Source organism: Pristiophorus japonicus, chromosome 3, assembly GCF_044704955.1.
Source record: "Pristiophorus japonicus isolate sPriJap1 chromosome 3, sPriJap1.hap1, whole genome shotgun sequence".
Lineage (NCBI taxonomy): Eukaryota > Metazoa > Chordata > Chondrichthyes > Pristiophoridae > Pristiophorus > Pristiophorus japonicus.
In genome coordinates this window covers 136,233,418-136,248,865 of record NC_091979.1, presented here as the reverse complement: position 1 = coordinate 136,248,865, position 15,448 = coordinate 136,233,418, and the positions used below count along the sequence as shown (strand labels likewise).

General features: G+C 42.9%; 1 protein-coding gene across 1 annotated transcript in view; it reads left to right on the top strand.

The window, feature by feature from the left end:
- The window catches only part of LOC139258775 (carboxypeptidase inhibitor SmCI-like), an 89,639-nt gene extending 82,388 nt beyond the window's left edge, over window positions 1-7,251 (top strand). The window contains exon 5 of the mRNA XM_070874815.1: window positions 5,949-7,251. Coding sequence (XP_070730916.1) covers window positions 5,949-5,965 — 17 coding nt within the window. The 3' untranslated portion in view covers window positions 5,966-7,251. The remainder of the gene's footprint in view (window positions 1-5,948) is intronic.
- The last annotated feature ends 8,197 nt before the right edge of the window (window positions 7,252-15,448 follow it).

Genomic DNA, 15,448 nt, shown 5'->3' with positions numbered 1-15,448 from the left:
ATGAAAGCACAAAGGTAGGCTTGTGGTGAAGGGAGGAGGAGAAACCAAGAGGTGCATGCTTTTCCCTTGTGCAGCTTGTACATCAGAAGAAATTGTGGGCTGAGGGGGAAGATGGATGTGAGAAGGAGGATAACGTATGAGGATACCAGCATCTTGTATTCCGTCAACCTCGCCTCTGGCGAAGGGCTCAGCAATGCCCCTGCCAAGAATGGCCAGCACCATCTCCTTCAAGGGGATTAGGTTAAGATAGGATTGTGAGGTGTGCCTCGTGTTTAATAGAGATGGTTGACAGGTGAGTGATGGCCGGGGGTGTCCTGCATTGAGCAGTGTGTGAGTCTAATAGTGCAGTTGGTAGAAGACGGCTTTTGAAGATGCATTCACTGACCTTGACCACTTGTCTGAGGTCATGAAACTTCTTTGGGCACTGGAGCCAGATCCTGGGGCGATACGGTTGTAAGTGATGGCTTTGGCGATCAGGTCTCACATTATTCTTTCTGGTGGGCCTCCTGACCCCTTGTGGATCGTGCACCTCTCTTGCAGTGTTGGCCCCCTGCATAAAGCTGGAGTGCTGTGTCCGATACCCTGGGTAACCTTTCTCTGGCCTGTTGAGCCATTTGTGTTAGTGCTGAAGCACTTTTAGCAATTTTTATATGCAGAAGACAGGTCAACTTTAAGAGCTGCAGACAGCTTAGTTCTGAAGGATTTAAAAATATTTATGTGCAGAGGCAGCTCAGCTTTAAGAGATGCAGACTGCCTTTAAGAGGAGCAGGCTAGCTCGCGAACTTCGGCTCCCTGCTGAGCGCACAACCTTTTCAGCAGCCGTTCCTTGCTGGGCTGAGCGCTCCTATCATGTTAATTAGCAGGTAGCACCAAATTGACAAGCTGTCTGCACTTTTTGAATGGGCACGGGCATAGCTCACATCACGATGCCTGCGCCTGTTTTTTTGCACTATCTAATTTCACCCCCAAAGTTAAATATAGCAGAAGATTCTGACTTAGTGAATATAATGAACAGCACAAACTTTAAAATTAATAGTAATTATGCTGTACAAATATACTATTATACACCAAGGGCTGGATTTTCAGTTGTCTATAGCCTCAGTTAGCGGCCAGAGGGGGCATGAATGCGAGCGTCCGAGCTTACTGACTGGGTGCGCAGCTTTTAGCGCCCTGACGGAAAATTCATTAGAAGTTTACCGGGGGCACAAACTGCTAGTGCCTGGCTGCTGACAATCACTCCGATCATGACATCAGTCCTGGTGCAACGCGTATGCTTGCGCCCCGGTCGCTAAATTGGGTGTGTGCACCTCATTAAGTGCCCTCCAATAACAACGTCTGAAAAAACAATCAGTACAGGCTTGCAGAATCATTAACTAGTGGCTACTTAAAGGGATGAGGAAGTGTTTCCCTCGGAGGTCACAGTCAGTGCAATGTTTACACACAGCATGGTGGTGAGCCTCTGAGTTTGCAGCGGCAGACGGACATAACAGTAGAATTTGAGAAAAAGTGATTTCTAAAACTTTAATGGGCCATTACTAGTTCCCCAACATTGCATTCTAGCAAGGCATTGTGAAGCGAGCAGGGCTGTTGGCGATGTCGCTGGCCGAAGGAGGAGAGCCCCAGACATCGGAGCATGAGGCTTTACCCCCCACGGCTTTACCGATGGCAGCCTGGAATTGTCCGAGGAGCAGTGTGTCAGAAGGCTGCGCTTTCAAAAGGAAGTTGTTACAGAGATATGCCATCTCCTGCAGGAAGACCTGCAGCCTCACATTGGCACCAGGATTGCTCTGCCCATTGCAGTGAAGGTCATGGTGGCACTCACCTTCTATGCCTCCGACTCCTTCCTGGCGACAAAAGGGGACTTATGCAGCTCTCACAATTTGCAGCACATCGCTGCATCCGCGATGTCACACAGGCTCTCTACACCCATCAAATGGACTTCTTTACCTTCCCGATGACCATGGAGAAACAAGATGAGTACTCATGTGGGCTTCCCGAGGGTGCAAGGAGCAATTAACTGAACGCACATAGCCTTGCGAGCACCATTCCAGAGTGCAGAGGTCTTCAGAAACAGAAAGGGATACCGCTCCCTAAATGTGCAGCTGGTGTGCGACCACATGCATCGCATCCTCGCAGTCAATGCTCGCTATCCTGGAAGCGCACATGATGCCTTGATCCTGCAAGAGAGCATGGTACCTCTACTGTTTCCCCCACAGCAAGGCCGAGGCTGGCTACTCTGGGACAAGGATACGGCCTGGCCATCTGGCTAATGAACCCCCTCCGCATCCCCACCACAGAGCCGGAGCAGCGCTATATTGAGAGCCATGCCTCCACCCGCAGCATCATAGAGCAGACAATAGTGCTGCTGAAGCAGTGATTCCGATGCCTGGACCGCTCTGGAGGCAGCCTTCAATACTCCCCTCAACAGGTCTCACTATTCATTGTGATGTGCTGCATGCTGCACAATTTGGCCATCATGAGGGCCCAGGCTTTGCCAAGGGGGATGGGGAGGAGGAGGACGAACAGAAATAGGAGGCTGCTAGTGACCCGAATGTCCAACAAGACGACAAGGACCAACAGTAGCCACAGAGGAGGCATTGTGCAAATGTTAGCGGTGGCAGGCTATTTGGTGGCGGCTCATAAGGGAGCACTTTGCTTTAATGGAGGGAGCTGAGGAGTGCAGCTAATAATGACTGCGCATTTTGCCACGTTAATGCCACATCTCCATGACAAGCCCACAGTTATACACCAAAGGCTGAAGGAGACAGTCAAAGTAACACTTTATTTAACACACAGCTGTAACATCCCCAAAAACCCCACACCCTCAAATAAATCAACATGGAGCAGCCACCCCTTCAAAAAAAAAGAAACATCAGACCTTAGACTTTTTCATGAAAGCACCACACCTTCAAATAATACAAAAAGGAGCACACGCACCTTTAAATTATAAAACAGATGAAGAAAATTGACACCATTATGTACATGGGACCCATGGGGACACCGTTCATCAGTGGATTTTCCATTGGCATTTCCCACCGCTCTGCCTCATCCCCCTCCGTACTGCTCCTCAATCATTTCTCAGTGCCGATAGCAGGGTTGCTTGAGGGCTGCTGTCTGTCTAGGACAGTGGCCTCAGAGGATGCCCTGGATCAGCTGTGGGCATGGAAGGCCCAACTGCTGACTGCACCACCTCAGGATGGGCGGCAGCAGTGAGGGATGGCTGGGGTACAGGCTGTGTCGGGTGCAAAGGCGGACTGGCAGTGGCAGGAGCTGGAATGCTGTGATCATGAGGAAGGACAGCACCTTCCATTTCCTGCGGCATACTGACACTCCGCTGGGGCAGTACCAGAGCATCAAGAGCAATATGTTCCCCCACAGATTGCTGACCTGCTTCTGTACCGTCTGTTCCCCGTCCAACTGTGAGGAAGACAGAGAGGATAGCGGCAGACACTGTTTGCAAGGCAGCACTCTGAGACTGCATAAATGCAGGGAGCGCCTGAAACGATGCAGTCTGCGCTTCAACCGCTGCAGTCTGAGATTACATGTCAGCACCCAGTGTCTGCATGACATCACGAAGACCTTGCGTGGCTTTGGCCTGTGATGTCATGTCAACCATGGCATGTGCTGTCACTTGTCGCTTGTTGAGGCCGTTTCCCGGTTTAGCTAGGCAGTGATGGTCTCAGTGGACTGCTGAGAGACATGGGCAACGCTGGAGGCGGCCTCCGCCACACTCACAGCAAGTGCATCCACGCTCCGTGACACACTCCCCTATGCACCCATAATCGCACGATGCATCCGCGACTACTTTCCGTTAAATTTCATCTGCTATGTGTCTGTCCATTTCACCAGCCTGTCTATATCTTCCTGAAGTTTATCGCTCTCCTCCTCACTGTTCACTATACTTCCAAGCTTTGTATCATCTGTAAGTTTTGAAATTGTGCCCTGTACACCCATGTCCAAGTCATTAGTACATATCAAGAAACGTAGTGGTCCTAGAACCGACCCCTGGGGAACACCACCATATACCTTCATCCAGTCCGATAAACAACCATTCACCACTACTCTCTATTTCCATTCACCACTACTCTCAATTTCGTATCATGGCTGCCACTGTCCCTTTTATTCCATGGACTTCAATTTTTCTGCCAAGCCTATTATGTGGCACTTTGTCAAACGCTTTTTGGAAATCCATGTACTGGATGGACATTGAACCAAAAAAGTAACAGCTCCCTCTACTGATACATTACATTAAGTGAAAAGTTGTAATTTTAGTGGCTGGGAATCAGTGAAAGTCACCCTGTGGGAGTAGCTAATTTTGAATGTTCAGACCTAGGTCTCAAAATAATAGTTCAGCATTCTGTCACTAGAGCCTTCAGGACACCAGTAATTTAATTAGCTGAACGGGTGAAAATTGTTGCCTGCAAACTGCTAGCTTTTTTTTTAAAGGAAAAGCAAAAGTGGCAAATGTAAATGTCAATAGCAGAGGTTATTATTGAAAGCTTTTCTCCAGTCAGTCTCTTCCCTCCCAACCCACTTCAATAGATCCCTTATCCCCTCATAGACTGCAAATTTCAGACAGATCACTTCCAAGTCCAGTGGCTCACAAACGGTGTATATGGGATGTGACACAAAAAGAAAGAAAGACTTGGATTTATATAGCATATTTCACGACCACCGGACGTCTCAAATCGCTTTACAGCCAATGATGTACATTTGAAGTGTAGTCACTGTTGTAATGTGAGAAACGCAGCAGCCAATTCACACATAGCAAGCTCTCACAAACAGCAATGTGATAATGACCAGATAATCTGTTTTGTTATGTTGGAGGATGACCTTTTAAAATAATTTAAAAGCTAGACTGATAGAATACTACATATAAACACATAGCTAAAGAGTGAAAATTCCTACTGTTCCAATATAATTAATACTTGTTTTGTTTTCAAGCACCATACTCTTCATTTCACTATTAAAGAGGATTGAAAGTCCTGCAGGAGTACATTTTGTTCAAAGCATTTCTCCCCTTTTATAAACTCAATGTAAATGCTGGTTTTCTTGTTGACGTGGAGCGAACAATTCCTAGTCTAATTCCTATGTTTGTTATTTGTAGCAATATTGTAAAGCTATTCCAATCAAAGGAACACTTCCTGTTATGTTTCTGATGTCATAACCATATTAAGGTCAGAGAAAATCTTTTACCACCGAGGCCCCCTCTTCGATGGACCACTCTGGCATTGCCAGTTACGGGAAATACCCTGAAGTGACTTCATTGCAAACGGTGGCGAGCACACCTTCAAGCCAGCCTGGTTTCTCAGTCCATCGTGTCAGGTGGCTTTCTTCAGTCAGGTGGTTTGAGAACAGCCCTCAGGTCAGCTTGCAGTCACATTATCCACTGCTCACAGTGGAGCTGCTCCAGGACACGTGAGAACTTTACATCACGGGAACAACATAACAAGGAGGGAGATTCTATTTGAGAGACTTCAACAGCAATAAAATTGATGTCAAACCAAAAAAAGGCAAAGTAATTTAGTCAGTGTATTATTTTCTTTAATAAAAAGAGTATTGAAGAAAAAACTACTCCCCTGAACACTCGTTCCCCTTTAACCACCATTCTGTACTGAAGGACTATTTTGGAATACTCCACAAAGATCTATTTTAAGTGTGGAAGTTTGGCTTCATTCATAAATACAATTTTTTAACTCAGGTAAGTGATTTGCGTGCCTTGCTTGTTAGTTGCTGCTTTGATACATTTCATTATGATGTCTTCAGTTTCTGAATGTCACAGAAATAAAGTATCCTGAATGAAGCCTACAGAAGGACCCATGCTACATCCTTCCCAGTTTTACTGAACATATTGTATACATTAAGTGCCATAAAGAAAACATGTTGAACATTTCTACAAGCAGATTTAAGTAAATCTCACACTTAAATTACTTTATTTTAACTTTCAGGAACCAAAAGGCAATAGCCCTAAAATTGGCTGAAAATACAGGAAACGTTCAAACTGAAGAGAATCAGATTGTCACAAGGAGCCTTGCTATCTCTTGGAATTTAAATTACGCTTGAACTGAAGATGCCACACTCTTCACTTTTAAACGGCCATGTTTAGTCTGTTTTCTTGTTTGCAAAAGCAATGTTAGTGAACACAGTAGCATGTTGTCAATATCTGCATGCTCACATCCACCATAGAAGGCAATGTCAGAAAGATGCAAATTTCAAGATGTCACAGGGCTTTTAAGGAGCTGGCTGTAACAAATTGTTTCGTAACTTGCACCATATGCTGTGCATAGCCAGTACTCCTGGATAAAAGCATTGAAAAATAATAGCCAACAAATTTTTTATTCACCAGAGGCGGCAGATCAGATTTTCTGCTGTTTTTTTTTTAATCAGCACTGTCTGTACTGTCAGAGAACAGGTGATGTAATAATATTTTTACAGTGAAATTGTACATTTCAATGCAAATTCCATCATCACATTGATCGTCCAGCATACAAACAAAAAAGATCTGCCAAACACTTCTTACTGAACACTGCAACCTTATATATAATTCTGGTGTTTGTGGTTTAATAAGTTGACTGTATGGCCAGCCCCGTTCATTTTAATGTGCTGGAAAGCACAGAAACGTAAAATCCCAGTCCATATGTTTACAGTTAGTGTAAACTGAGTGCTCATCTGTTCTTTTCTTAGCTCAGCACATCGGTCCTTTCTCATTTTAAACATTGTTATAAAATCATTGAGACCCGTTTGACTCTGCTACTGTACACTGGAAACTATTTGTAATGTAACAAGAAACCTCCCTGCATATGTTTGTGCAGAGTAAATGAGTGTAAGTACCATTTTATGGGCTCAATTTTCCCCAGTGATTTGCGCCTTTTTTTTGCGCAGGCTGCTTTTTTTGGCCCAAATTTAAAAAACACAGTTTCCCCGCTCAACTTGCACCAGTGTAACTCGGTTAGTTACGATTTTTTTGGGTACTTTTTTTTTCAGCCAAAGGGGGCGTAACCTGCCATCTACGCCAATTCTGGCCAATTAGGCAAGTTTGGCCAGCTGAGAGTTATTCCAGTTCTTCTTAGGCCAGCGTATGTAGCCTCTGTAGAAAAACCTGGAGAGTTAAGGAAATCGGCGCAAGCAAGTGCAGCAGATGCCCGGATAGCAGCAGTAGGAGAAGTGGGAGAGAGGGGGAGAGAAGGGAGGAAGCCTTTCGGGTATAGTTAGGTGCAGGGACCGGAAGGGAGGAGGCCATTCGGCCTGGGATAGGGGCGGGGGAATGGACCGGGAGGCCGTTCAGCTCGGGATAGGGGCGGGGGGGGGGGGGAACTTTAATAATTTAATGGAGGTAAGTTGCTGTAATGTATTTTAATGTGCTTGTGACATTGCTGTAATGTATTTTAATGTGCTTGTGACATTGCTGTAATGTATTTTAATGTGCTTGTGTAGGTTGCGAGCTGAGCTGTGTCACTTTCCAGCCTCAGTCCGCATTATGTCCCTGGTTACCATAGCAACCCAATCTTTTTGGCGCAGATCAAGGCTCCACCCCCAAAACTAAAGCACAGGTTAGACTGTGTCAAAATTAAGAAATCAAACGGGGAAACTTAGAACATTTTATTTTGGCATACTTGGACACTCAAAATACAGGCGTAACTCTTCTAGTACGCCAAAAAAAAGCTTTCGGGAAAATTGAGCCCAATGAAAATAGGTTACTCTTTGGTCAGGAGTTTGAAGATGTTGGCTTATCTAAGTCATAACATTTTGCCTTTATATGATTGCCATCTTTTTAAAAACAAAATTACAATGTTATTAATAGTAGTGGTTCACAGTTCAAGATGATGTTTCTGTGGATTAAGCATGTTTTAAATAATATAATTCAGTATAAGAATGCATAGGATTGGAACAAATAACAAATTCTGAAAAAAAATTACACAACTTTGTATTCCAGCCTGAACTAATTCATTCTTTTTTAATACCTATACATATCTGGTTAGAGATGTCATGTTAACTGTGTCAAAAAATCTTGCCTTTCTGTATTAATCACAAAAACATTAATATGGTAGTTAAGCAAAGCTGCTATGCTTTTGTGACATAAAGTACTTCATAATCCATTATGTTTTAGCTTTATTTAATGTTCTAGGCTTTTAATCAAAGATTATTGAGAAACACGAGGAAGTGTTAAGGCAATAAGAATTTCCCTGAATTTCCCCTGAAAGCATTAACTTCTGCTGCCACATGGTTCTACGGGCATGATCATCTCTCAATAACTTGCAGAAGTGGCCATGTGTGAGTCTAAATGGTGGATTCTGCTATAACCTTCCATTCAATGGAGGTCTCATATCGAAACCAGATCATATATTCACTCAAAATGTCCACAAATGTGCACTGCCAGTGGGTGTCACTGGATAACAATCATGAACAGGAACCGTGGCCAATTTTACACTCCGTTACTCACTCGTGCTGAGGCTAATTTCTCTAAGGTCCTACCACTGACTCAGCTGACATCAGGTTAACTCAGTACAGACCTCTCTATGGTTTGATTACATGTTACCTTTATCAATTGAGCTATCAGGAAAACTCTACCTTTGTTAAAATTATTTAATTGTTTTAAAGCATTTAAATGATTGTAGCAAAATTTGACCAAATGTAAATAGCTTAACATTTCTTTACGTTATTTTTATAATCCATCCAGACAATAAAATCAAAGTCTCATAATGAACATTCCTCACTGACCTGACTGCAGTTACTATCTTCTTTGAAGGGTTTTTAGCAACCTTTCCTGATCAGATTATTGTATCAGCTGGTTGTAATAGAGCACAATAGCACACGTGTCAGTCGAATCTTAATCCATTTAATCCATAGGCTATTAAACTGAAATCTCTGGTCCCTAGGAGATCATTGAAGTGATTCCTGCAGTTATCAGATTCAAGTCTGTGTGTCATTGGATTTCTGATTATTTCTTTAACTGTTGACTTATTGGTCATTTTGGGTAGCTGGCATTGTCTTTTCCCAATTAGGATGGGGATTCATTAGAGTGTGTCAACGGTCAAATTTTCATAGAATCATAGAAATTTACAGCATGGAAGGAGGCCATTTTGGCCCATCGTGTCCGCACCGTCCGACCAAGAGCTATTCAGCCTAATCCCACTTTCCAGCTCTTGGTCTGTAGCCCTGTAGGTTACAGCATTTTTAAATGCACACCCAAGTATTGTTTAAATGTGGTGAGGGTTTCTGCCTCTACCACCTTTTCAGGCAGTGAGTTCCAGACTACACTCTGGGTGAAGAAATTTCCCTTCATATCTCTTTCAAACCTCCCCCCAATTACTTTAAATCTACGTCCCCTGGAGGTTGACCCTCTGCCGAGGAAAACAGGCCCTTCCTATCGACTCTAGGCCTCTCATAATTTTATACACCTCAATCAGGTCTCCCCTCAGCCCCTCTGTTTCAAAGAAAGCAGACCCAGCATCTGCAATCTTTCCTCATAGCCAAAATTCTCCAGTCCAGGCAACATTCTTGTAAATCTCCTTTACACCCTTTTCAGCACACAGTATTCCAGCTGCAACTTAACCAGTGTTTTATACAGTTCAACCATAATCACCTTGCTTTTAGGAACATAAGAACATAAGAAATAGGAGCAGGAGTAAGCCATTTGGCTCCTCGAGCCTGCTCTGCCATTTGTGGACTCAGCTCCACTTCCCGCTCCCCATAACCCTTTACTCCCTTTTCACTCAAATATCTGCCTATTTCCGCCTTAAATCTACTCAATGACCCACCTTCCACAGCTCCCTGGGGCAGAGAATTCCATAGATTTACAACTCTCTGAGAGAACAAATATCTCCTCATCTCAGTTTTAAAAGGCAGCCCCTTATTCTAAGACTATGTCCCCTAGTTTTAGTTTCCCCTGTGAATGGAAATATCCTCTCTGCATCCACTTGTCGAGCCCCCTCATTATCATAAGTTTCAATAAGATCACCTCTCATTCTTCTGAACTCTAATGTGTATAGGCCAACCCCTTCATCTCCGGAATCAACATAGTGAACCTTCTCTGAACAGCCTCCAATGCAAGTATATCCTTCCTTAAATACGGAGACCAAAACTGCAAGCAGTACTCCAGCTGTGGTCTCATCAATACCCTGTACAGTTGCTTTTATACTCTATCCCCCTTGCAATAAAGTCCAACAGTCCATTTGCCTTCCTGATTACTTGCTGTACTTGAAAACTACCTTTTTGTGTTTCATGCACAAGAACCCCCAGGTCTCTCTGTACTGCAGCAATTTTTCTCCAATTAAATGATAATTTGTTTTTCTATTATTTCTGCCAAAGTGGATAACCTCACATTTTCCCACATTATACTCCATCTGCCAAATTTTTGCTCACTTAACCTGTCTATATCCCTTTTCAGATTTGTTGTGTCCTCACAATTTGCTTTCCCACACATCTTTGTATCATCAGTAAACTTAGCTACATTACACTCGGTTCCTTCATCCAAGTCATTAATATAGATTGTAAATAATTGATGACCCAGCACTGATCCCTACGGCACCCCACTAGACACAGTTTGCCAACCGGAAAATGACCCATTTATCCCAACTCTCTATTTTCTGTTATTTAACCAAACCTCTATCTATTCTAAGGGCAATGCGGTTGATGTGGTGCACATGGATTTGTTAAACTTGATTCCCTGTCATAAAATCATGCTGACACTGCTTGATTGAATCATGCTTTTCCAAATGTCATGCTACTGCTTCCTTAATAATGAACTCCAGCATTTTTCCAATGGCAGATGTTAAGCTAACTGGTCTGTAGTTTCCTGCTTATTGTGTGCTTTCTTTTTTTAAATAAAGGCATTACATTTGTGGTTTTCCAATCTGCTGGGACCACCCCAGAATCCAGGGAATTTTGGTAGATTACAAACAATGCATCCACTATCTCTGCAGCCACTTCTCTTAAGACCCTAGGATGTAAGCCTTTAGGTCCAGGGGACTTGTCCGCCTTTAGTCCCATTATTTTACCATTACTACTTCATTAGTGATAGTGATTGTATTAAGTTTCTCCCTCCCTATAGCCCCTTGATTATTCACAAGTGGGATGTTTTTAGTGTCTGCTACTTGAAGATCGATACAAAATATTTGTTCAACGTCTCTGCCATTTCCCTGTTCTCCATTATTAATTCCCCAGTCTCATCCTCCAGGGATTTTTTATTCCATGCCTCAACTAATAAAGGCAGATATTCCATATGCCTTCTTAACCACCTTATCGATCTGGCCTGCTACCTTTAGGGATCTGTGGATCTGCATTCCAAGTTCCCTTTGTTCCTCTACACTTTTCAGTGTCATACCATTTAATGTGTAATCCCTTGCCTTGTTATACAACTCAAATGCATTACCTCACACTTATCCGGATTGAGTTCCATTTGCCACTGTTCTGCCCACCTGACCAGTACATTGATATAGAAACATAGAAATGTACAAAATAGGTGTAGGAGCAGGCCATTCGGCACTTTGAGCTTGCACCACCATTTAATATGATCATGGCTGATCATGTAACTTCAGTACCCCACTCCTGCCTTCTCTCCATACCCCCGATCCCTTTAGCCGTAAGGGCCACATCTAACTCCCTTTTGAATATATCCAACGAACTGGACTCAACAACTTTCTGTGGTACAGAATTCCATAGGTTCATAATTCTCTGGGTGAAAAAGTTACTCCTCATCTTGGTCCTATATGGCTTACCCCTTATCCTTAGACTGTGACCCCTGGTTCTGGACTTCCCTAACATCGGGAACATTCTTCCTGCATCTAACCTGTCCAATCCCATCAAAATTTTATATGCTTCCATGAGATCCAGTGAATATAAGCCTAGTCGATCCAGTCTTTCTTCATATGTCAGTCCTGCCATCCTGGGAATCAGTCTGGTGAACCTTCGCTCCACTCCCTCAATAGTAAGAATGTCCTTCCTCAAATTAGGAGACCAAAACTGCACACAATACTCAAGGTGTGGTATCACCAAGGCTCTGTAAAATTGCAGTAAGCCCTCTCTGCTCCTATACTCAAATCCTCTCACTATGAAAGCCAACATGCCATTTGCTTTCTTTACTACCTGCTGTACCTGCATGCCTACTTTCAGTGATTGATGTACCATGATACCCAGATCTCATCGCACCTCCTCTTTTACTAATCTCACCATTCAGATAATAATCTGCCTTCCTGTTTTTGCCACAAAAGTGGATAATCTCAGATTTATCCACATTATATTGCATTTGCCCACTCACCTAACCTGTCCAAGTCACCCCACAGCCTCTTAGCATCCTCCTCACAGCTCACACTGCCACCCAGCTTTGTGTCATCTGCAAACTTCGAGATATTACATTCAGTCTAAATCATTAATATATATTGTAAATAGCTAGGGTCCCAGCACTAAACCTTGCGGTACCCCAGCAGTCACTATCTGCCATTCTGAAAAAGACCCGTTTATTCCTACTCTTTGCTTCCTGTCTGGCAAACAGTTCTCTATCCACGTCAATACATTACTCCCAATCCCATGTGCCTTAATTTTGCACACTAATCTCTTTTGTGGGACCTTGTCAAAAAGCCTTTTGAAAGTCCAAATACACCACATTCACTGGTTCTCCCTTATCCACTCTACTAGTTACATCCTCAAAAAATTCTAGAAGATTTATCAAGCATGATTTTCCTTTCATAAATCCATGCTGACTTGGACCGATCCGGTCACTGCTTTCCAAATGTGCTGTTACTACATCTTTAATAATTGATTCCAGCATTTTCCCCATTACTGATGTCGGGCTAACCGATCTATAATTCCCTGTTTTCTCTCTCCCTCCTTTTTTAAAAAGTGGGGTTACATTAGCTACCCTCCAATCCATAGGAACTGATCCAGAGTCCATGGAATGTTGGAAAATGACCACCAAGGCATCTACTATTTCTAGGGCCACTTCCTTAAGTACTCTGGGATGCAGACTATCAGGCCTTGGGGATTTATCGGACTTCAATGCCATCAATTTCCCGAACACCATTTCCTGACTAATAAGGAAATAATCTTCCTGCAGTCGGCAGCTTTCTTCTTCATTATCAACCACACAGCCTATTTTAGTGTCATCTGCAAACTTCTTAATCAGACCCCCAACACTCAAGTCCAAGTCATTGATATATACCACAAAAAGCAAGAAACCCAGCACTGAGCCCTCCAGAACCCCACTGGATAAAGCCTTCCAGTCACAAAAATACCCATCAACCATTACCCTCTGCTTCCTGCCTCTGAACCAATTTTGGATCCAACTTGCCACTTTGCCCTGGATCCCATGGGCTTTTACTTTCGTGACAAATCTGCCATGTGGGACCTTATCCAAAGCTTTGCTAAAATCCATATACACTACATCATATGCACTGCCCTCATCGACCCTCCTGGTTACCTTAAAAAATTCAATCAAGTTAGTCAGACACGACCTTCCCTTAACAAATCCAGTTATACATTCCTTTCTGGCGTAAAAACACAAAAGGAAAAGTGGCCCAACCATGGCTGACAAAAGAAATTAAGGATAGTATTAGATCCAAAGAGGAGTTATACAAAGTTGCCAGAAAAATTAGCAATCCTGAGGATTGGGAGCAGTTTAGAATTCAGAAAAAAAGGACCAAGAGATTGATTAAGAGGGGAAAAATAGAGTATGAGAGTAAACTTGCAAGGAACATAAAAACCGACTGCAAAGTTTCTACAAGTATGTAAAAAGTAAAAGATCAGTGAAGACAAATGTAGGTCCTTTACAGATAGAAACGGGAGAATTTGTAATGGGGACAAGGAAATGGCAGAACAATTAAATAAATACTTTGGTTCTGTCTTCACGGAAGAGGACACAAATAACGCCTCAGAAATACTAGGGAACCAAGCGTCTAGTGAGCAAAAGTAATTAAAGGAAATGATTATTAGTGAGAAAATAGTGCTGGAAAAACTAATGGGACTAAAAGCCGATAAATCCCCAGGGCCTGATGATCTGCATCCAAGAGTACTAAAAGAGGTAGCCATGTAAATAGTAGATGTATTGGTTGTCAGCTTCCAAAATTCTATAGATTATGGAACAGTTCCAACAGATTAGAGGGTGGCAAATGTAACCCCACTATTTAAAAAAGGAGGGAAAGAGAAAACGGGAATGACAGACTGGATAGCCTAACATCAGTAGTCGGGAAAATGCTAGAGTCTATAATAAAGGATGTGATAATGCGCACTTAGATAATATCAATGGGATTAAACAAAGTCAACATGGATTTATGAAAGTAAAATCATGTTTGACAAACCTACTGGAGTTTTTTGAGGATGTAACTGACAGAATAGATAAGGGAGAACCAGTGGATGTAGTGTATTTGGATTTTCAGAGAGCCTTTGATAAAGTCCCACATAAGAGATTAGTGTGCAAAATTAAAGCACATAGGATTGGGAGTAATGTATTTGCATGGATTGAAAATTGGTTAACTGACAGGAAACAAAGGGTAGGAATAAATGGGTCTTTTTCAGGGTGGCGGGAAGTGACTAGTGGGGTACCACAGGGATCAATGCTTGGGCCCCAGCTATTCACAATAAATATAAATTATTTGAGTGAGGGAATCAAATGTAATATTTCCAAGTTTGCTGATGACACAAAACTAGGTGGGATTGTGAGTTGTGAGGAGGATGCAAAGATGCTGCAAGACGATTTAAATAGGTTGAGTGAGTGGGCAAACACATGGCAGATGCAGTATAACGTGGATAAATGTGAAGTTATCCACTTTGGTAGGAAAAACATAAAGACAATGGTGATGGCTTGGAAAGTGTCAATGTACAGAGGGACCTGGGTGACCTTGTACATCAGTCATTGAAAGCAAACATGCAGTGCATCAAACAGTTAGAAAGGCAAATGGTATGTTGGCCTTCATTGCAAGAGGATTTGAGTACAGGAACAAGGATGTCTTACTACAGTTATACAGGGCCTTGGTGAGACCGCACTTGGAGTATTGTGTGCAGTTTTGGTCTCCTTACCTAAGAAAGGGTATACTTGCCATAGAGGGAGTGCAGCGAAGGTTCACCAGACTGATTCCTGGGATGGCAGGACTGTCGTATGAGGAGAGATTGGGTCGAATAGATCGGTATTCACTCGAGTTCAGAAGAATGAGAGGGAATCTCATTGAAATGTATAAAATTCTGACTGGGTTGAATAGACTGGATGCGGGGAGGATGTTTACCCTGGTTGGGAAGTCTAGAACAAGGGATCAGAGTCTCAGGATAGGGGGTAGGAAATTTAGGACCGACATGAGGAGAATTTTTTTCACTCAGAGGGTGATGAACCTGTGGAATTCTCTACCACAGAAGGCTGTGGAGGCCAAGTCACTGAATATATTTAAGAGAGAGTGAAGGGTTAATTGCGTTAGTGCGAAATTGCTGTGCTTCAGAAAATATACTATGACAGAATGAGATAAGC